General features: G+C 49.1%; 1 protein-coding gene across 2 annotated transcripts in view; it reads left to right on the forward strand.

Moving 5' to 3' along the window:
* Positions 1-23,457, forward strand: part of PPP1R16B (protein phosphatase 1 regulatory subunit 16B) — a 122,885-nt gene that overhangs the window by 76,052 nt on the left and 23,376 nt on the right. For both annotated transcript variants that reach the window (XM_017859099.1, XM_017859100.1), the window contains exons 3-4: positions 13,018-13,088; positions 18,941-19,086. In XM_017859099.1, coding sequence (XP_017714588.1) covers positions 13,018-13,088; positions 18,941-19,086 — 217 coding nt within the window. The remainder of the gene's footprint in view (positions 1-13,017; positions 13,089-18,940; positions 19,087-23,457) is intronic.

Genomic DNA, 23,457 nt, shown 5'->3' on the forward strand with positions numbered 1-23,457 from the left:
TTTTTTTTTTTTTTTTTTTTTTTTTTTTTTTTTTTTTTTTTTTTTTTTTTGGCAACCAAATCATTGTTGCTTTATGGGGAGGATAAATGATTCAATTTATTCATCTGGTACATATTTGGATGTTGGTCATCTTGCTTCGTGATTTGTGGCGTTTGTTTCTTTATTATTTCTTTCATTTTGCGGCTTTAACGAATACTATGTTGATTTGCATTTATCTTTTCCATCGATAATGTGGAAGATACAAGTAGTGACTTCAATTTCTTGTGTGGTTACCTTTAAAATTTTCAGAAATCTTGTTTTATTTTCCCAGGCAGACACTTGGAAGCCCAAAGGAGGATTTGTTCATGTCCTATGTAATACAGGGCTGAGGCAGAGTAGCATCTTTAGGAAAGACCAAAATTGAAAGGCAGGCAGAGACTGGAGAGGTAGTTTTGGGACAGCAAAACAGGACCAGGGAAATCAGAGGGAAGCTTCAAAAGGGACAGGTGTGAACTGAAGGAACTTCCCCCTTCATACACAGCTTGTTACCTCTCACTAAAGATTGATAGGAATGGATTTTATTCTTGGCTATAATTGAATGAGGGTCCCTTGTAATTAGTCATGCCTGAAATACCAGTTATGTATGGAATCACCCAGACTAGAATTGAATCTCAGCACTTACTAGCTAAATAAGCTTGGGCAAATCATATAAATTCTCTGTCAAATGGTCTAATAATAGCACCTAAGTCATGGTGTTGTTGTGGGGATTGAGGGATCCCAGGGATCTGGGATAATACATGTAACACCCTGGGACAGTGCCTCATACTTGGAAAAATAGTCAATGAATGTTAGATGCTATTATGATGGCTGTGAAGCTATTACAGTGTTTATACGCATGTATCTCCTACTTGCAGGGCTGGAAATATTTTTATCTATTACTTGCCTGGAGAGATAAAGTAATTGGACTATTAAAAAAAATCAGGAGAGATAGCTGGAAGGAGAAGTGAGGTGAAAGGGATGGGTCTTGGAGAGCAAGAGCAAGTCAGAAAGAGGCATGCAGGGCATTTGGGGAGAGGGAAATTGGGATAAGAGCAGATACCTTGGAGAGCTCCCAGGCGGCCAGTGCCTATTTAGGCACGCCAGGCTCTGCAGAGCGGAAGGGAGATCAGGTCGCTAGGTCTGCAGTGAAGCTGCAAGGAGAGGTGCTGGGAGAATTCTGGAGGTAGAATCAGTAAAGAACAGGGGCCTGATACAGCGGGGGTCTGATGTTGTATGAATAGAATGCGTAAGTTCCAAGATCATGTTTCTGGATAAGGGGGACCCTTGCCGTCATTCTCTGAGATTAAGCACTGTAAGGGGTAAGAGAAGGGGAAGGAAGGGAGAAGAAGAGAGAGGGAAGGGTCCAAGGCACACAGTCTTTGCAGCTTTGGTGGAGAAACCTTACAGGCCCATATCATCTTCACGGTAGCTGAGTTAAATGCAGTTCTCCCTCCCTTTGAGGAAATCTAATACACAAATGTCCCCTTACACATTAGGAAGTGATGCCCCACCTCACCCCAACCTCCATGTCTCAGAAAGACTATACATTTTGAAAAGGATTAACTGCAGGCCTACTTTGTCCATCAGTTTTCTGGGTATCTTTAGTTTTTTATTCTTAGAATTAAAACGTCTTTTAATTTGTTCATTCAGTCAACAAATATTTGTTGAGTGCTTTCTCTAGGAGCTGCATGCCCCAGATAAGAATTCAGACATGAATTGCCCACATAGAGCTTATATCCTAAAGGGTGTGCTGTCACTTTTCCTGCATACCCCCAATGCCAAATGTAAGTTACATGTGCAGAGGCATCTGGGTAGCTGATGTGAATCTCTGTTAACCCCTTTTGTCTAGCAGAGACATATGTCCTGGGCACGGAGGTTCTAGAAGGGAGAAGGTTTATAGCTATGTGTCTGGGGTCCCCTTGGCTATCTTGTCCTGGTGATGCTAAGGGTATCAGAGATGGTAGGAGAGGAACTGGCCTCTTTGTTCAAGCCAAAGGGTGAAGATTCTCTCTGAGAAGGAAAAGTCTGTGGCCCAGCCAGGGAATGCTCTTGTCCAAAGGAAGAAGCATACAGTAGCCCAAGAATAGATGTTCTGGCCATTTCTGAGGCTTGGGTAGAGGCCAGGTAAGCTCCATTCACTTCTGCGGTCATCTGAAATTGACTGGGGGCCTGAACTGCATCACATAGAGAAACATGATAGCCAAAAGGTGGTCCTACTCGCCCTACCCCTCTAGAACTTTAGTGTTGTAAAGACACAGACAAATTCATATATGACTATAAAATAGTATTAAGTCTTTTTGGAGTTTGGGGGGCACAGCAATCACATGAGAAGGGTGCCTGGCCCAGCCTGGGAGACCTGCAGGAGGCTTTGTAGAGGAAATGACATTGAAGCTGGGACTTGGAATCTAAGTAAGAATTGACCAGGTGAAGTGAAGACAGAGAAAGACAGGCAGGGCTGGGTGTGGTGGCTCATGACTGTAATCCCATCCCTTTGGGAGGCTGAGGCAGGAGGATCACTTGAGCTCAGGAGTTCAAGACCAGCCTGGACAACATGGCAAAATGTCATCTCCACAAAAATCCAAAAAAAAATTTAAAAATTAGCTGGGCATGGTGGTGCGCACCTATACTCCCAGCTACTTAGGAGGCTGAGGTAGGAGGATTGCTTGAGCCCTGGAGGTCGAGGCTGCGGGGAGCTTGATCACGCCACTGCAGTCCAGCCTGGGTGACAGAGGGACCTTGTCTCAAAAAAAAAAAAAAAAAAAAAGACAGGAAGAAGGAACAGCACATGAGAAGATGCACAAGAGAGAGTGGTATGGAGTGTGCCTGGTAGGGTGTGTGGCAGTTAGGAGGGATGATGCTGGGAAAGACAGGCAGAACACATAGGGCCCAGAAGGGCCCAAGTGGCCAGTGGCCTTCCCCCTTCCTTCCCCTACACAATGATTGAGCACCTACTGTGTACCAGACACTGTCCTCAGCACTGTGGGTACAGTGATGAGTGGGACAGATGCTGTCTTGACCTCACAGACCTCCCAGGCTGGCAGGGGAGTGAGATCCCAGCAGACCTAGTTTGGAACCCCTTCCTCTTCTTTTTTTAAAGTTGAGATATAATTCACATACTATAAATTTTACCCTTTTGTTTGTTTGTTTGTTTGTTTGGCAGAGTTTCACTCTTGTGGCCCAGGCTGGAGTGCAATGGTGCGATCTCAGTTCACTGCAACCTCCACCTCCCAGGTTCAAGTGATTCTCCTGCCTCAGCCTCCTGAGTAGCTGGGATTACATGTGCTCACCACTACGTCAGGTTAATTTTTGTATTTTTAGTAGAGGTGGGGTTTCACTATGTTGGCCAGGATGGTCTCAACCTCTTGACCTTGTGATCCACCCGCCTTGGCCTCCCAAAGTGCTGGGATTGCAGACATGAGCCATTGCACCTGGCCAAAATTTACCCTTTTGTTTTTTTTTTTTGAGATGAAATTTCGCTCTTGTTGCCCAGGTTGGAGTGCAATGGCACTGTCTTGGCTCACCACAACCTCTGTCTCCTGGGTTCAAGCAATTCTCCTGCCTCAGCCTCCTGAGTAGCTGGGATTACAGGCATGCGCCACCATGCCCAGCTAATTTTGTATTTTTAGTAGAGACAGGGTTTCTCCGTGTTGGTCAGGCTGGTCTCAAACTCCTAACCTCAGGTGATCCACCTGCCTTGGCCTCCCAAAGTGCTGGGATTATAGGTGTGAACCACTGCGCCCAGCCCCAAATTTACCCTTTTTAAAGTGTGCAATTCTGTGGTCTTTGCTACAAGACCTTTCACAAGATTGTACAACTATCACCAGTGTTTAATTTCAGAACAATTTCAGCATCCTCAGAGGAAACCCTGTACTCATTAGTAGTCACTCCCCATTCTCCTTCCAGTCCCCTGACCCCTGGCAACCACTAATCTGCTTTCTCTTTCTATGGATTTGCCTATTCTGGACATTTCATGTAAATGAAGTCACACAACATGTGGCCTCTGTGTCTGGCTTCCTTTACTTAGCATGATATTTTCAAGGTTCATCCATGTTGTCACACATAGCCATACTTTATTTCTTTGTATGGCAAAATGCTGTTCCATTGTATGGAATTTTGTTTATCCATTCATTAGTTGATAGAAATTTGGGTCTTACTTTAGAGATACGGCAACTAATGCTATAAAAACATTCATATGCAAAGTTTTGTATGGACATATATTTTCATTCCTCTTAAATATATACCTAGGAGTAGAATTGCTGGGTCAGGTGGTAATGCTATGTTTAACTTTTTAAGGACCCGTCAGTCTGTTTTCCACAATGCTGTGCCATCTTACATTCCCACCAGCAGGGCCCGAGGGCTCTGACTTCCGTGTGTCTTCACACGGTTGTCCAACCCCTCCTCTTCTTGAATGGGCCAAGAGTGATACTATCTATCTGGGGAAGAGCAGGGAGTTGGCGCCCGGGGCCTGAGGCTTGGTCCTGGGAATGTGACTTTGAGGGAAGCCCGTGTCTTTCTGGTCCAACAGGGTGAGTCATCACCCAGGATCTCGGGGGAGCTGCCTGGCAGAGGGGCGGGCTGCACCAGCCACTGCAGAAGCCACCATGCGACTTGACTGAGTCTCCACCCTCAGCTCCAGGCTGCCGGGCTTCCCTGAGAGCAGCTATTTCTGACTATTTCTGCTCCAGGGAGGAGCAATGGTGGGTGGAAAGGTTGCAATTACTCGGTGGGGTGATTTTGGAAGCGCACTGCCTTGGGGACACAGGGCAGCTTTGACTTGGGAGGAGAGCAGAGGGGCTGCTCTGAGAATGCTGACCCTTTGGCATTATCTGAGCAGAGGGCTGGGCTCACAGCAGTCCTGACAGCACCTTGAAGAGGGGGAAATAAGTCTTTGCGGACTGAGCTTTTCATGCAGGAGGTGCAACCCAGTGGGCGGGATGTGGCAACATGAGGCAGGCCACCATGGTGCTTGGAAGCAGGGCCAGGCTGTGGTCTACCCACAGTGGAGATGCAGCAGGAAGACCGACAGAGGTGGTGCTGGACCTCAGGCTCAGTGTTCACTTCTGTGCCTCAGTGACTTCATTTGCAAATATAGTAAACACAAAGGCTGCAGCAACGCCTGTTGGCAACTGTCTTCTTTATCACATGATGTTCTGGAACACTGACCTTTATTGACAGTGGTCTTGACCTTTCTCTTGGCTTTTTGCCATCCCTGTGGGCTCTCTTCATGATAGCATCTGTGTCCATCCTGTATGTCTCTCTGCTGTATATGTTTCCTTCCCTGGGTCCTTGTTTGCTACCATTTTAGCAAAGTGGTTAAGGGTTCACTCTTCAGAGCTGGCTGGGCCTGGATGAAAATCCCAGCTCTACCATTCCCAGCCAGGTGTCTTTGGGCAAATCATTTCATGTATTCAAACCTGAGCCTTAGTTTTCCCATCTGTAAATTGGAGCAATAATCCCAGGGAGTTATTTAATAACAGCGGGTTACTTATCCTCGTAGCTGGATTATGAGGACTAACTGACGTGATGGATATGAAGGGCTTAACACAATGCCTGGCACACAGTTAGTGCGGGGCTGTAGAAAGAGCAAGGGCACAGGGCAGAGAGAATGAGGAGTGGGGTCCTGGACAAAGGGACATACTGAGTCCCCTGCATCCAGCCTGCAGAGGGGACAGTGTTGGGGGGAGCTGAAGGACTCCTGTGGTCAGCCTCCAGGTCTGGCGGTGTTGATGAGGGAGGCTCAAGGAAGGGCGTCTCCTGACTGATTTTTTAAAGTTTGTTTTGTTGTTGTTGTTGTTTTTAAGAGACAGTATCCTGCTCTGTCATCCAAGCTGGAGTGCAGTGGTACAATCACAGCTCACTGTGGCCTCGAACTCCTGGCCTTAAGTGATCCTACCGCCTCGGCCTTCCAAAGCATTGGGATTACAGGTGTGAGCCACCACTTCTGGCCTCACTCAGTTTTGTACAAAAGTCACAATCATTGCTTTTCATTCCTGAGTCATGCTCCTGCAATGCCCCGTGTCTGTGGGACTACACTGAGAAATAGTTTCATGGCCTCAGGAACAGGTAGCTCCATGGGCAACAAAGTAAGTGCTGCTGTGAAGGACAAAAGCAGAAATGCAGGGTAGTGTGGAGAGAATAGATGGGGAAGCTCAATGGAGATTGGGGCAATCAAGGAAGGCCTCCCAGAGGAGGTGACATTTTAGCTAAAATCTGAAGGATGAAGAAGAGTTTGCTGGCCCAACAACGGGAAGAAAGAGGGTTCCAGGCATAGGAAACTGTGTGTAAAGGCCTGAAGAATCGGAGCTCAGTTTTTTTTTTTGTTTTGTTTTGTTTTAGGAAATGAGAGGCCAGTGTGGCTAAACCAGTGAGGGATTCAGGGAGTGATTTCCAGGTGAGGCGGATATGGAGCAGGCAGGGACCAGATCATGCAGTGCCTTGGAGGCAGTGGGAGGATGAGGCCTCATTGCTGGGCACTGGGCAGGAAAGGAAGGAAGAGAGATAGGAGGGTAGGCCTTGTGAGTGAACATGACACTGCAAGTCACATGGCCAGGTGGCAGCAGCTCAGTCCCAGGGCACCCCCCAGGGAGATGCAGATTGCCCAAGGTCCACCTTCACTGGGCAGACACCTCTGTCTGGCTGTCCCCGTTTCCCCAGAGGAGGAACAGGAGCCACGCCTATGGTCGCATGTCACTGACCATCTCGAGGTCAGGAAGATGCTCTGTGAGATGGAGTGGGTCAGATGCCAAAGAAAACACAAGCTTGTCAGCAGTAATGTCTCCCTGCAAAGGCAGCCGCCACCAGCTTCCTGCTGAGACGGGCCGGCTCAGCCTCACTTGCTACAGCTGGAGATGGAGAGGACCAGATGGCCCTGTTTGGCCCAGATTCCAGCCAGATTGCCAGGGAGGTGTGGGCGGAGCGGCGGGGTCGGCGCCAGGAGCAGGGATACGTGAGTGAGGAGGGTGGGAGCCACTTCTTTGCCATCTCAATAGGGTCCTGCCTGCGTAGGGGGTGGTGGGGCACCGACTGTGGCCTTACGGTGGTCCATGAACCAGCATATGCTCAGAGCTCCCTGGAGGGAGACTGCCTCTGTCATTTTACCACCAGCTCTAAAGCTCTTGAGAGATGCAACGTGTTGATGGTTGTATTCCCAGCACCCAGCACAGGCTGGGACACAAGCAAAAGCTCACTGGTTGATTTTGTTTTATTTTAAAATAAATGCTAACAGTAGCCAGGGCCTTGTCTTCCTTAACCCCACAGCAATGCCATGGGGGAGCACTGTTGTGATCCCCATTTTGCAGATGAGGACATGGAGGCAGAGAGGGGGAATAACTTGCCTAGAGCTGCAGCTAAGCAAATGCATGAGAATAAATGGGTCACTCCGACGAACTGATGGCTGAGCCTGGGACTTAGGGCTTTGTGGGCAGGGAGCTGCCCTGAGTGTGGGCAACTGAGAGAAGGTGTGGACACTCCTGGCCGAAGGAAAGAAGTGTGCCTTTCTCGTCTTTGTGTTCCCTGAGCTCCAGGCAACACCTTAGACCCAAGCCAGCTTCCTCCATTGTTCCAGGTGCTCTAGAAAGCAAGAGATGAGCCTGGAGAGGTAGAGAGACAGGACCGCTGGGCATGGCTGAGCAGGCTGCACACTGCATAATTCCAGGGCACTCTATTCACACAGACTATGATGAGAACAGTGCAAGGTACTGTTATGCAAGCGTATTTGCATATTGCCTTGGAATTATGCAAGGCAGTAGCTCTGTAGGAGGGACCACACCATACAGGACTTTGAAGATCAGGGGTCTGCAAACCTTTTCTGCAAAGGGCCAGATAGTAAATATCGTAGGTCATGTGAGCCATACAGTCTCTGTTGTACCTACTCAAATCTGCTGTTGTAGGGTGAAAGCAGTCATAGGTGATATGTAAATGAATGAGTGTGGATGTGTTCCAATAAAACTTTATTTACAGAAACAGGCTGCCTGCCAGATTTGGCCCACAGGCCATAGTTTGCCAGTCCCAGTGAAGGTCATGGAAGGATTCTGAACTTCATCCCAAGAGCACTGTGGAGGCTGGACATGGTTGTGTGTGTGCTTGGAGTCTCAACTACTCAGAAGGCCGAGGTGGGAGGATTGCTTGAGAGCAAGAGTTTGAGGCCAGCCTGGGCAACATAGTGAGGCCCTGTCTCAAAAAAAGAAGGTGGCGGCCAGATGCAGTGGCTCACGCCTGTAATCCTAGCACTTTGGGAGGCTGAGGCAGGCAGATCACGAGGTCAGGAGATTTAGACCATCCTGGCTAACACGGTGAAACCCCGTCTACTAAAAATACAAAAAATTAGCTGAGCATGGTGGCATGTGCCTGTAGTCCCAGCTACTCAGGAGACTGAGGCAAGAGAGCTGAGATCACACCACTGCACTCCAGCCTGGGCAACAGAGCGAGGCTCCGTCTCAAAAAAAAAAAAAAGAAAAAGAAGAAGAAGGCTGGGCATGGTGGCTCGTGACTTAAATCCCAGCACTTTGGGAGGCTGAGATGGGAAGATTGCTTGAGGCCAGGAGTTTGAGACCAGCCTGGTCAACATAATGAGATCCTATCTCTATATTTAAAAATAATAATAATAATAGAAGAAGAAGAAAAGAGCAAAATGGAGCCATGAGAAGATTTAAAGCAGGGAGTCGGGGAGGCAGGTTTACATTTTAAATGCCCCTGAAAGAGCTAATCCCTCAGCAGGGTAACACCATTTCTTCTGTCCCATTTGCAGATCCTTGAACTCTTCTGTCTTCAAAAAGAGGCTTGGCCTGGGACTGCAGGGCCTCTGATACATAGACAGTTCCAGAAGCAGAGGTCACTGCTGTCCATTTCCCATTACCCTCGTCCCCAAATCAGCTCTCAGCACAGGTCTCGACATGGCAGAAATCCAGAAATGTTGGTTCCATTCCTGGCCTTAGGGCAGAGTAGAATGGTCCACTGGCCACCTGCCTGGGCTTTGAAATCAGAGAGGCCTGGTGCCAAACCCCTGCTCCTTAATTTGGCCACGTGTGACTGAGCTACACCTTCCTGGCCCTCTGTCTTTTCTTCTGCATGAGAGGAATAATTATAGATGTGAACCTATAAAATAAAGTGATTCTGAATTGACCAAGATGCAAATGAAAGGCTTGGTAAGAAAACATTATTTTTATTTATTTATATATATATTTTTGAGACAGAGTCTTGCTCCGTAACCCAGGCTGGAATGCAATGGTGCAGTGTCGGCTCACTGCAACCTCTGCCTCCTAAATTCAAGCTATTCTCCTGCCTCAGCCTCTTGAGTAGCTAGGATTACAGGCACGAGCTACCACGCCCGGCTAATTTTTGTATTTTTAGTAGTGACAAGGTTTCGCCATGTTGGCCAGACTGGTCTTGAACTCCTGACCTCAAGTGATCCACATGCCTTGGCCTCCCAAAGTGCTGGAATTACAGGCATGAGCCACTGTGCCTGGCCAGAAAATATTATTAATATAATAATCATTTTCTTACTGAACTCTAGAGGCAGGGAGCCTGATTGTGCACTGGACGGTGAGGACTTTGCTCCTGTGACTAGGTGCAGAGCCGGGCCTTGGGCTCCTAGCTACATTAGAAGTCGCACTGCTGAGGCAGCCTTGGCTCATGAGTACTAAGGGCTTCCTACAGAGGGGAATGATTTGTCCCACCTCTTGGGCTGAAAATAACTGCCCAACATCAGGGTAATTACATGGCTTGGATTCCGGCACAGCACGGAGGACACCCCAATAATTACTGTGCATAAACACTGCTTTTGGCAGCTGATGCTTATTTTCTGCCTCAAAGAGTATCTCCTGGACAGGAAGCTTATTCTGCTACCCATCCCATGGGAATTGAACCCCTAGCTAATGTGAGCAGAACCATCCAGAAACCCATCCTAGTCAGGGACATAGTGGCCACTGCTCCTCTCCCAAAGGCCATCTGTCAGGCTCAGGGCACCCTCACTCACCCATGGGCAGGTTGGGCTGTGGTGATCAGTGGCTTTGCCATAATCTCCTACATGGTCTTGAGGCTAACACCAGGCACCGGGTCTGTAGGAGGCGCCTGCGAGCAGAGACCTGCCTGCTACAGACATGAGTCTTCCGGAGTCAGCCCTCGAGGGTGATCTGCTTTGCTCAGAGATGGAGAGGCTTTGTCCTTGTACTGAACTAGAGGGCTGCCAATTGGGTCAAGGTCCTAGAGGAGTTCTTGAGAACTTATTGTGTACCAGGCTTTAGGGATAGAGTCATAAGTACCAGGTCATGGTTCTGCCCTCGTGGGGCTTAGTGTCCAATGGGCAGATACACTCAAAGCCCATAATTAGTTATACAATTGTAGTTGTGACAAGGCTGTAAATGAGATGTATAGGAGCTATGGGTATATATAACAGGAGCCTGGGGAGTTTGAGCTGAGACCTAAAGGATGAGGAGTGGGGCTGAGGTGTGTGTGTGTGTGTGTGTGTGTGTGTGTGTGTGTGTGTATGTTAGTGTTAGAGGCAGATGCATGGATGATAGTGGTTGGATGGATGAAGGGATGCTGGTGGATGGATGGATGAATGATTGAGTTTTCCAGGCAATGGGAACAGACTATGCAAAATCTCAGAGACCGCAAGAAGTGGTGTGACTCTGTAACTGACAAAAGACTCTTGTGGAAAGTGTTTGGAGTTTAAGAAATGAGAATGGAGAGGTTAGCAGGTAGGATGATTGTGCACAGCTGAGCAAGTTGTGTACTGGACAGCTCCAGAGGATGCCAGTCTTAGAAACCATGATGTGGATGGTGCCCCCTAGAACTGTACAAGCTGGAGGTCTGCAGGCAGGGCTCACATCATGCAAGAACTTGTATGCCATAGGAAGAGTTTTGGACTTTATTCCCAGAGCAATGGGGAGCCATGGAAGGATTTTAACAATTTGTGATAGAGCTAATTTTCATTTATAATGCCCCAAAGCAGCACTGTCCAATATAACTTTCCAGGAAGATGAAAATGTTCTATTTCTACACTTTCCAATATGGTAGCCACCAACCACTTGAAACAGCACAGCATGCCTGAGAAACTAAATTTGAAATGTTAATTCATTTAAGCAGCCATAATAGCCAGATGTAGCTAGTGGCACCATGTTGGTCAGGACAGTGCCAAAGGATCTGACCTTACTGGACAAGGTCCTGTCATGCTTGAGCCATACTGGCTATGCATACTGGGCAGGTCTACTGGAGATGCCACCTCTTGCTGGGTGGTGACCTCAACCTCCCCTTCATGCAGGGCCTTGGCTCACACTGAGGCCTAGGGTGCAACTGGGACTGTGGTTTGGGAACTGGGCCTCATGAGGATGGAGCTGAGGGGCTGTACCCCCACCCCATCCACTGTTCCTGAGCCCTTAAGGACTCCTCCCTTGCCTACCAGCGTCTTTTTCCCCTGTACCCCCTGGAGTTGCTGACTGGGTTTTTTGTCCTGCAGAAGGGATAGCCTTCTCTCCACCCTGACCAGCTCACTTCTAATTTGTTTCCCCACAGCAGAAATCAACGAGGAAGCCACCTCAGCCCTGCCCTGTGGCATGAAGCGTAGTGTGGAGATAGTGTCTGCGGTGGGGATTAGGGGGTGTGGACTTTGGCTTCTGTTTCACAGGGAGCCAGACTTGGCTGGGGGTGGGAGGAGGCTCAGAGGGCTCAGGGCCAGCCTATATATCCTATCTGCAGTGCCTGGGCCTCCACGCCTGGCTTCATCAGCACGATGGCACGAGGGCCACACACACAAGCCAGCTTGCTTGTTCAAGTTCGTCCACTTGCCCCACAAACAGCCACCCTCTGTTCACCCCTCTGGCCTAGAGGTCCGCTTGCCCAGTAACTGCACAGTCTACTTTTGGGAAGTTGGATCCAGGGAAGATCCTACTGAGGCCCTGCAAGCAGGCTCAGAGCCATTTGGACAGGAACAGTAGAGGTGTGGCCTGGAAGGGGAGCCAGGGGCTCGAGTGGACTCATCCCACTGGCCCCCTAGACTCCTCATCCACGGGGAGAGGCAAAGCTGGAGGGCCTCAGATCACCCTGCTAAAGCCAGAGCTGGGGTCCCAGTTGCCAAGCTGGGGAAGGGGGCTGCAGGGCTGCTGGGTGAGCTCCTCTCTTCTCTCCCTTTGCACTTGGGTTCAGGGGAGAATTAGGGCCTGAATGGTGGCGGGCAAAGGAGAAGGGAGGAGGACCACAGTGATAAGGGGAGGGGGCTTATCCTAAGCAAGAGGGATTCCAGGCTGTCAGTGCTATTCACTGTGGCCTCCCTGTCCACCCAGAATCCCTGAAAACACACACACACACACACACACACACACACACACACACACACACCCCTAGACAAAATTCTAGGGATTGGAGATGGTTGAAACCTCTGCTACCCTCCTTCCCCAGGGCTCAGTAGGGCCAAAGAAGGGGCATTTGACACCCATAGGTGAGCCATTACCTGCTGCGGGGACCCACAGTTTTAATAAAAATCACCACAGCTACCAGAGCAGGAGTTCACCCCCAAACCACATGCAGGCCACTGTGCTGAGCCCCTGGCATGGCTTGCCTCGATGACCACTCACACTGTCACCGTGAGGAGGATGAACATCATCCCCATTTTGCAGATGAGAAAACTGAGGCACAGAGAAGGTAGTGTCTTGACCGAGGTTGCACAGCCAATGAGAATGGTGCCCAAATTTGAACCTCCAGAGTGTATGCTTTCAATGACTAGAATGTGCACCCTCTGGACAACAAATGTAAATTGCTTAGCTCAGTGCCTGGCATACAGGAAGTGCTGAATAATTGTTAGTTCTTGTTATTGTTATCCATAATAAGATAGGCAGCGGCATCCACCTCTTGGAAATTCTGGGCCTCAGTTGTCTCATCTGTAAAATGGGGAGGTGTTACTACATTCCTCATGGGCCTGGGGGAGAGTGGGTCTTACCCAGGCCCCTGCATGCCTGCACACCCAGTGTGCAACGGGAAGCTCACTCCTGTACCCTCCTATTGCAGTACGCTACTTCCTGAAGAATAAGGTCAGCCCTGATTTGTGCAATGAGGACGGACTCACAGCCCTACACCAGGTAAGGCTGGGCTCGTTGGGGCTCCCGGGCTCCCTGCTCCTCACCTGGACAGGTACCCTGTTTCTTGGCACTTTCCTGCTGAGAACTCTCAGGGAGGAGGGAATGAGGGAGGGAGGAGGAGCTGCAGCTGGCCCATCTGAAAGGCTCTTGTCTACTTTGGAGACACGCGTGTCTGTTACTGCCATCCTACAGAGCCCTGTGTGCGCGCGCAGACGCGCCTGCACATGCAGGCTCTGTTGACAGGGAGCCTTTGTTCACTGCATCCCTCCTGCCCGTGAAAGCAAGTGTGTTTGGAGCTTGACAGCGTACGAAGCACATTCACACTTAATCAGGACATCCCATCCACCCTCGTGACAGAGGCAGTTGGCGGGACTTATGTGACCTGCCCAAGGTCACATGATCTTGATTTATGGCCTTGAGCCATGTGCTATCATGACATGTCTTTTCCAAGGCAGAGGGATGGGTCCAGTCCTCCTTGCTGGGGATGGCTGCCCTGGCTGTCACCTTTCACATGGATGCTGCTATAGCCTCGTAACTGGTCCCCAGCATTCGGTCTGGCTCTGCCATAATTCTCTCTCCACACAGCAGCCATGGGGATGCTGAAGCTAAAACTCTCTTCGTGTTACTCAAAGTTCTCTGGTGTCTTTCTATAATGGGGGGGATAAAAACAAACTCTGCACAAGGCCCCACGAGGCAGGGCTCGCACCCGATCTTCCAAGCCTCCTGGCTCTCGGGGCCCCAGCCACCCAACTTCTCAGGTCCTTGGACCCACTGCGCTCCTCCCCACCACACTTCCCACAGCACTTGGTGCTTTCACCCATTAGCTGCCCTCCACAGCAAGAGCTTCAGAGCTGTGCTGTGATGGACATACCCTTTGTCTTCTGAAGGCCCTCTTCCTTTGTAATTAGTCATTTTAGCCATTGATGTCATCATTTGGTGCTGACTTCTCCCCTACTCAGACGCTGAGCTGCCCGAGGGCACAGCCCATGCCTCTTGCTTATGGGTGTGTCCTAGCATCTTTCCCCATGCTGGCATACAGCAGGTACTCAATATGTGCATGCTGAATTAATGCATGAACACACCAAAGCCTCCCTGTGCCCGAGTTTCTAAGTAGATGGACTTGAGTGAGAACCCTGGGCTGGCGAGGGCCTCCCCACCTCCATGCAAGGGCCAGGGTGGGATGGACAGAGACTGGCCACGCCCTGCCCACAGGCCCCAGGGGCAGGTCCCTGTGTGTCCTCTTGACTTCTCTCTCACAGGGCCTCAGGCATCCACTCTCAGGCAGCTGCCTCAGTACCCTCTCTCCGTCTGCCCTTGGAAACTCCCAGACTCCCAGCTCCATGAACTCTAGAGGGCCTGGGACTCCACCAGGGAGCGGACAGCAGGTGGCTGCTGTAGCTTGCCCTGAAGTGGATACCCAAATGCCAATTTCCAAGGCTGGGTAGCACCCACCAGCCATGGGCATGAGGACCAAATGTGTAGGCTACTTCCTACTGCGTGCCAGAAAGGTGAGGACGTCAGGACTGAGAGTCAGACTTGTGGCCCAGAACTGTCACCCACTAGCTGTGTGACTGTGGGGAAGTTACTTAAGCTCTCTGTGCCTCAGTTTCCTCATCTCTAAAAGAGGAATAACAAGTACCCATCTCATTGGGTGGTTGTGAGGATTAAATGAACACACGTAAAACTCCTTTAAGCAGTGCTCAGTACTGGATAAATATTATCTATTATTTATTAAAAGTTATTATTATTAAAATGTATCACGTGACCACTTCTCTGCAAATTACTTCAGTTATATATTTCATTTTGATCCTTACAACAAACCTCAGAAATATTATCATCCCCAGGCCGGGCATGGTGGCTCATGCCTGTAATCCCGGCACTTTGGGAGGCCAAGGCAGGCAGATCACCTGAGGTCAGGAGTTCAAGACCAGCCTGGCCAACATGGCAAAACCCTGTCTTTACTAAAAATACAAAAATTAGCCGGGTGTGGTGGCGGGTGTCTGTAATCCCAGCTACTAGGGAGGCTGAGGTACGGAGATTTGCTTGAACCCGGGAAGCAGAGGTTGTAGTGAGCCAAGATCATGCCACTGCCTTCCAGCCTGGGTGACAGAGTGAGACACTGTCTCAAAAAAAAAAAAAAAAAAAAAGAAATATTATCATCCCCATTTTATGACTGAGGAAACTGAGGCAGCCTGTTCAATAGAACTTTCTACAATGATGAAAATGTTCTGTGTTTCTGCAGTGCACAGTACAATAGCCACCAGCCACATGCAGATCTCCAGCACTCGAAATGTGGCTGATGTGACTGAGGAAATGGATTTTGAATTTTATTTAATTTTACTGGATTTAAAGAAACAGTGGCTGTCGTATTATACCGTGCAGCTTGGGGAGGTGAAATCTTGTCTAAGGTCAAACAGTGATTGAGTGTTGAAGCCAGGATTTGAAACAAGGTAGTCTTAACTGCTCTGTGGACACCACAGCTGCAATTCTCTGAGCCCTAGGTATCCCCTTGAGTTGCCATCCCTGATGCAATGAACTCTCGAGTGGCACCCTTTTTTTAGCTTGGGGTTCCCGCCACCTCATATAGTGCTTCTTCCTTGTTGGTCACATTGCTTTCTCAGGACCAGTTTCTCCTGTGGGTTCCTAGGCCCCTGGGGATGCATGGTCAGGGAGGCGGGAACTCACCAGGCTCCGAGTTTAGCTCCATGAAGCTCATGGCTGACCAGCTGAAACCCACACCCCACCCCAACCACCACCTTTGCCTTGGGCCGCATGTTGAGATCCCTTTCAGGGAGACATCCACCCTCATCAGCCTGTGGGCTTCCATTTATTTTTTCAACAAGTACCTATTGTGTATCCACTCCATGCCGGGTATCTTCTGGGGACAGGGCCCCAGAAGTAAGTTAGGCAGAGTCCTTGCTCTCAGAATTCAGAGTGTGCTGTGGCCACAGGCACATAAATCATAATAGAGGTAATGCAGTGTGGTCAGCCCTTGCACAGAGGCAGCTTAAAGCTGGGAACCGAAGACTTGACCCAAAGGGGAACTGAGTAAGGCTTCTAAGAGGAAGGGATATCTGAGTTGGGTCTTGAAGGATGAGTAGGAGCTTGCTAGCTAGAAAAGGGGAAGGCAGAACATTCAAAGCAAGGGAATAGCATGTGCAAAGCCTTGAGAAAGGGGCTCAGCATTTCAAGTTTGGAGTCTGGAGGGTTCCGTGTGGCACAATTAGAGCGCAGGGAGCCTCAGGGAGAGGTGCAGGTGGTGAGACTAGAAGGTTAAGAACAAGGCCTTTGGAGTTAGACTGCTTGGATTTCAATTCATTTCTTACTCCATGTGATATTGTGCCACCAGGTCTCCTTGAGCCAGTTTCCCCATCTATAAAAGGGGCCATTTCCCCATCTGTAAAAAGAGCAATCCTCCTTTTTTTGAAGATTAAATGAGGCAATGCATGGCCAAAACTTAGCAAGCTGCTTGACTCTTGTAAGTCCTCAAAAAGTATTTGACATTGTTATTGACAATGTGATGTGACATGTTATTACTGTTGTTGCCGGGCTGTTGTTATTGTTATCACTGCTATTGTCACTGTTGCTCCAGTGCAACAAAGGAGATGGGGGCAAATTAAGAAGAACTGCCCCTGCCTGGCAAAGGAGTGTGGATTTTCTTCTCTTGGCAACAGGGAGCCCTCAGAGGTTTGTAAACAGAGAGCAACATGATTAGATTAATGAAGAAGCTCTCTCTGGTCGAGGGTGTTAGGAAGGGGAGTGACAGGGAGGTAGAGAGAGATGATGAAACTTCATCCAGGGCAGAGGGTGGGGACAGCGATTTAGGAGATGTGCAATTCATACCTAGTGATAGATTGAAGGTGGGAAGGGAGGAGGTGGGAGGAGGTGGGAGGAGGTGACTGACTGCCAGGTGCCATTTCCCACCTCGGCCACCGCAGAGGAGGAGGCCCGCCCACTCCACCAGCTACCACCTACTCCATGTGCGCCCCTGCACCCAGCCCCCAACGCAGCCCTTACTCAGGCTGGGTCTCCCAGGTATAGACTGGTCCAGCCCCTGGACATGTGTCTCACAAGACTCTGCCATTCTGGGCACACAGTACCCTCCCGCTTCAACCTGAGGCTTCCACTCCACCCCCTATGTTTCCTGCAGTCTCCAGGGGTTGGATTTCTGGCCCTCTTGCCCCTGACCCCAGGGGCTTCTCAGTGGCATCTCCCAGTGAAGGCCTGGAGATGTTCACCTTCCACCACAGCCTCGCTTCGTTGCCTTTGGCGCCCTCTGCCGGCTGCGCCGTGCTGCTGCGTGGTTTTCCCGCCCACCTGAGGCAGCACCCAGCCGCTACAGGGTCACGTCTTTCCCTGCCTGTCCGGAGATATGTCCTGAGACCTAGCCACCTTCCCCCCGCACCCCCGCCCTGCAAAGACTGGCTGGCGCAGAAAGAACCTGGGTCTCTGGCGCCATCTGTGCAAATGGCTGCTCCTTTCCCACATGTCCTGGCGCTGAGCCCTGGCTTCCCTGGGGATAGGGGTGGGGCTGTGGTGCCGCCCCAACCCACGCCTACACCCACGCCCACACCCACCTGGTGCCGTGGGCTTCCACAGCTGCTCCTGCTCCTTCTGCTGGCATCTGGACTCTTCTCTCTATCCCCGTGGTCGTTTCTGGAGGCCAGGCCACCATCATCTCTTAACTGGGTGACTTCAACACAACTCCTTGCTGTCCCCTCCCAACGTGCACACATGTGTGTGGGCGTGCACGCGCACACACACACAATCTGTTCTCCACGTGCAATCAGAGGAGCTGTTGTTTTTAAAAGCAAGTCTGATCCTGCTCCCCTTCTTAGCGTAACTCAGTGTCTCCCATTGCACTGAGGACCAAGTCCGAAGCCCTTATCTGGGTGGGCAAGGCTGAGCCTTTGAGCCCTGCTGTGTCCCCTGCTGGCTTCCGCAGAAGTCACCTCTAGGGAAGAGTTTCCTCCTGCAGTCTGTGAAGTGGCTCCCTGTCTTTCTCCTCTCTCCCGGCCTCTCCCACCCTGGTGCCTAGCTTGACACCACTCTGTCTCCTTGGGATCTTTTCCTCCCTATCCCTGGAGTCTGGGGGCCACCTGTGTTGGAGCCTGTGTTCTCTCTAGGAGGCTGCAGGCTGCTGGCCCTTCCCTCTTACCAGGACTGCCCCGTGTGCAATCCTGCAGCATACAGGCAGGAGCACAAACATGGCTGTCTCCTGGCAGGTGCTATGAGGACCCCGTGGAACGCTCACGTGGAGCTAGATTCTTTGGAGGGGAGTCTTGGTTACTTGGAGGCTTCCCCAAGATTTGAGCTACTGGGTCAGAGGTTCCTAAGTCAGAGGTTTCAAGCTATGATCTTGAAACCACTTTGGAGGCCACTGCCGGGAAAGGGGACACCCCCCGCCCCCCGCCCCGCAACACACACACCCCTGCCTCAACCCAAGCAATCCTGCTTGGATTTACTGGTCATCTAAGTGAGAGTTCTCCATACAATTTTGTTTGGAGAGAGCCTTCTGGGATTAAAAAAACGTTTTAAAACCTCATTCAAAATTTTGTTCCATTTCACTGATACTTGCAAAGCACGTTATAGCTGATAGAGTGTTTTTTACCTGTATATTTTTATCTTATATATTATTTACTTCATTTTTACTCACAAGGAGACTGAGGCCCAGAGAGGTTAAGTTGCTTGCTCAAGGTCAAGGGCAATGCTTACAGTGTAAACATCATGGAGCTGGATTCAAACTTAGGCCTTCCACAGTCTTCCTCATGGCCTCCAGGGGGAACCTGGCATGTCCTGACCAGGGCCCAGGGTCCTGCCTGGAGATGACTCTGCCTCTGTGTCCCTCCCAGTGCTGCATCGACAACTTTGAGGAAATTGTCAAGCTGCTCCTCTCCCATGGTGCCAACGTGAACGCCAAGGACAACGAGCTGTGGACACCCCTCCATGCTGCAGCCACGTGCGGCCACATCAACCTGGTGAAGATCCTCGTTCAGTAGTACGTGCCCCTCTCTGCCCCAGAGCAGCCTCCTTCCACCTCTTGTCTTTTTCCAACTTCCTTCTTTCTCCCCTCACTTCCTCCCTTCCTTCTTTCTTCCCTCCCTCCCTCCGTTCTTCCTTCTTCCCTCCCTTCCTCCCTTCCTTCTTTCTTCCCTCCCTCCATTTCTTCTTTCTTCCCTCTCTTCCTTCCTCCCTTCTTTTTTCCTTCCCTCCCTCCCTTTCCTTTTTCTTCCCTCACTTCCTCCCTTCCTTCTTTCTTCCCTCTCTTCCTTTTTTCTTCTCTCCCTTCCTCCCTTCCTTCTTCGCTCCCTTCCTCCCTTTCTTCTTTCTTCCCTCCCTTCCTCCCTTTCTTCTTTCTTCCCTCCCTTCCTCCCTTTCTTCTTTCTTCCCCCCTTCCTCCTTTCCTTCTTTTGTCCCTCCATCTCTCGCTTCCTTTCTTTTCCCTACCTGCCTCCCTCCCTTTCTCCCTCCCTTCCTTTCTTCTTTCTTCCCTTCCTCCTTCCCTCCTTTTTTGCTTTTCTTTCTTCCTCTCCTCTTTTTTTCTCTCTCTCTGTCACTCTTTCTAGTCACTTTAGTGCTTGTCACTTTCTTTCTCCTCACATCCTCTCTTCATCTCTCTCTCTCTCTATCTGCTTCTACCTCTTGCCCTCTCCTCCCCCTCAGTTCCCCCTTACTCTCCCCATCTTTGTGTGCCTGTTATTTTCTTCTTCTATCTCTGTCTGCTCTGTCTGTCCTTCACTCTTTTTTTCCAGTCTCTTTTTATTTTCTCTCTTCTCCTTTCATGCTCTCTTTCTCCCCAATTTTTTTTAGTGATAAAACACATATAACATAAAATACCGTCTTACCCATTTTAAGTGTGCAGGTTAGTGGTGTTAAGTACATTCATACTGTTGTGCAGCCATCACCCCCTCCATCTTCAGAACGACTTTCATCTTGCAAAGCTGAAACTCTGTACCTATTAAACAGTAATTCCCATTCCCTGTCCACCCCTGGTTCCTGGCAACCACCATTCTACTTTCTGTCTCTATGAATTTGACTACCGTAAGCACTTTATAGAAGTGGATTTGGAAAGGCCGGATGCGGTAGTTCACGCCTGTCATCTCAGCAATTTGGGAGGCTGAGGCGGGCGGATCACCTGAGGTCGGGAGTTCGAGACCAGCCTGACCAACATGGTGAAGTCCCATCTCTACTAAAAATACAAAATTAGCTGAGTATGGTGGCACATGCCTGTAATCCCAGCTACTTGGCAGGCCGAGGCAGGAGAATCACTTGAACCCAGGAGGTGGAGGTTGCAATGAGCTGAGATCACACCATTGCACTCCAGCTTGGGCAACAAGAGCAAGACTCCACCTCAAAAAATAAATAAATAAATAAATAGTGGATTCAGCTGGGCATAGTGGCTCACGTCTGTAATCCCAGCTACTCGGGAGGCTGAGGCAGGAGAATCGCTTGAATCCAGGAGACTGAGGTTGCAGTGAGCCGAGATTGTACCACTGCAATCTAGCCTGGGTGATGGAGTGAATGAGACTCCATCTCAAAAAAACAAGAAGTAAATTCGTACAGTATTTGTCTATTTTGACTGGCATATTTCACTTAGCATAATGTCCTCAAGGTTCATCTATGTTGTAGTATGTGTCAGAATTTCCTTCCTTTTTAAGGCTGAATGTACTCCATTGTATGTCTATACCATGTTTCACTTATGCATCCATTCGTTGATGGACACCTGGGTTGCCTCCATGTTTTAGTTATTGTGAATCATGCTGTGATGAATATGGGTGTACAAATATCTCTTGAAACCCTGATTCCAGTTCCTTTGGTTATACACCCAGAAGTGGAATTGCTGGATCGTATGGTAATGCTATTTTAAATTTTTAAAGGAGCTGCTATACTGTTTTCCACAACATTTTACATTCCCACCAACAATACACAAGGGTTCTAGTTTATCCACATCCTCGCCAACACATATTATTTTCTGCTTTTTCTTTTTTGTTATTAGCCATACTAGTAGGTGTGAGGTGGTCTCTCACTGTGGTTTTGATTTGTATTTGTCTATTGATGAGTGATGTTGAGCATCTTTTCATGTGCCCATTGTCCATCTGTATATCTTCTTTGGAGAAATGTCTGTTCAAGTCCTTTGTCCATGTTTGAATTGGGTTGGGTTTTTGTCATTGAATTTTAGGATTTCTCTATGTATTCTGAAGATGAATCCCTTATCATATAGATGTAATGTTTTCTTCCATTCTATGGGTTGTCTTTTTAACTCTGTTGGTTGTGGCTTTTGCTGCACAAAATTTTTAAATTTTCACAAAGTCCAATTTATCTACTTTTCCTTTTGTTGCCTGTGCCTTTGATGTCATATCTAAGAAATCACCGCCAAATCCACTGTCGTGGAGCTTTTGTTCTCTGTTTTCTCCTAAGAGTTTTATAGTTTTAAGTCTTTCATTTAGGTCATGGATCCAGTTTGAATTAAATCTTATATGTGATATTGGGTAAGGACCTACTTCGTTCTTTTGCATATGGATATCCAATTTTCCTACACTATCTGTTGGAAAGATGGTTGGTCTTTTCTCCATTGAATGGCCTTGGTACCCTATCTAAAATCATTTAACTGTATATGTGAGGGTTTGTTTCTGGACTCTATTCTATTTTATTGGTCTGTATATTTGTCTTTATGCCAGTCCCACACTGTTTTGATGCTAGAGTTTTGGAGTTTGTTTTGAAATCAGGAAATGTGAATCCATCAGCTTCGTTCTTCTTTTTCAGGGTTGTGTTGGCTATTCAGGTTCCTTGAGATTCCCTATGAATTTTAGAATAAGCTATTCTAGTCTGCAAAAAACATCACTGGAGAGCTGGGCACTGTGGCTGACACCTGTAATCCCAGCACTTTGGGAGGCCGAGGTGGGCAGACCACTTGAGGCCAGGAGTTCGAGACCAGCCTGGCCAACATAATGAAACCCTGTGTCTCCTAAAAATTAAAAAATTAGCTGGGCGTGGTGGTGCATGCCTGTAATCCCAGCTACTCAGGAGGCTGAGGCAGGAGAATTGCTTGAACCTGGGAGGCAGAGGTTGCAGTGAGCTGAGTTCAAGCCACTACATACCAGCCTGGGTGATGGAGCAAGACTTTGTCTCAAAACAACAACAACAACAAAAATCATTGTGATTCTTAAAAGTAATAGCAAGAACCACAATTACTTTTGCACCAACCTAAATAATAATTGGTATTACCCAGAGTTGGGCACTGGGCACATAGGGATGCAGAAGTCCTGGGGAGCCAGGAAGAAAGCCAGGGGGTTTAAGTACCAGAATTGAGACAGAGCCAGACCAGGGGACTGATCATCTGAGGGCAGGGAGTCAGAGAGAGTGGCCAAGGGCAGGTAGCCTTTTGCACTGGTCTTGGCAGAGCAGCAGGAGCCCATCATTGGCTCCCGCGGGGATGGAGATGACAGTACTGCTGCCCCAGCTCAGAGAGCTGGATGAACTTGCTCTGAGGCGTACAAGAGCTCAGGGAAGTCAGAGTGGAGTGCTGTGAGGCCACAGGACTGGATGGTGGCCCATGCCTACATCTCTGATGGGAACCTGAGTATGGTTAATTCTGCTAGGAGCTTCAGGCAGTCACAGCCTGATCAGTGATGGTGCCAAGAGGACAAGGAAAGTGGTGCCAGCCTGGGTCAGTGGGTCCCAAAGCTGATCGGTATTACAATCACCTGGGGCATGGGTTTAAAACACAGATTCCCATGCCCTAACCCAAGGACTTTTTCAGGAGGGCTGGAGTGAAGCCCACCCAAGATGCTTCATTTTATTCCCATGGTCCGCAGACAGGGCGTCCAAGGCCATTCTTAGGAACCACTGGCCCAAAGGGCAAATTCTTCCGGGGAGTCCCAAGTCTCTGTTCTTCTACCTCTGTCCTATCAGCCTTTTAAGTAGGGACTTGGAGGAGGTGGAATGTAACTGAGGATGTTTCTGCATATGGGCAAAAAATGAAATAGAACATGGAGAAGTAAAAAGAACTAATATGAGAAGTTTAAGTCTGGACTCCACTGTATCCAAGCTGTGTGACCTTAGACAAGTGACCTAACCTGTCTGAGTCTTTTTTTTTTTTTAGACCGAGTCTTGCTCTGTCGCCTAAGCTGGAGTACAGTGGCGTGATCTTGGCTCACTGCAACCTCTGTCTCCCGGGTTCAAGCAATTCTTATGCCTCAGCCTCCTGAATAGCTGGGATTACAGGCTCCCACCACCACACTCCGTTAATTTTTGTATTTTTAGTAGAGACAGGGTTTCACTATGTTGGCTAGGCTGGTCTCGAACTCCTGACCTCAGATGATCTGTCCTCCTCAGCCTCCCAAAGTGCTGGGATTACAGGCGTGAGCCA

The sequence above is a fragment of the Rhinopithecus bieti genome, unplaced genomic scaffold (assembly GCF_001698545.2).
Source record: "Rhinopithecus bieti isolate Rb0 unplaced genomic scaffold, ASM169854v2 scaffold_38981, whole genome shotgun sequence".
Lineage (NCBI taxonomy): Eukaryota > Metazoa > Chordata > Mammalia > Primates > Cercopithecidae > Rhinopithecus > Rhinopithecus bieti.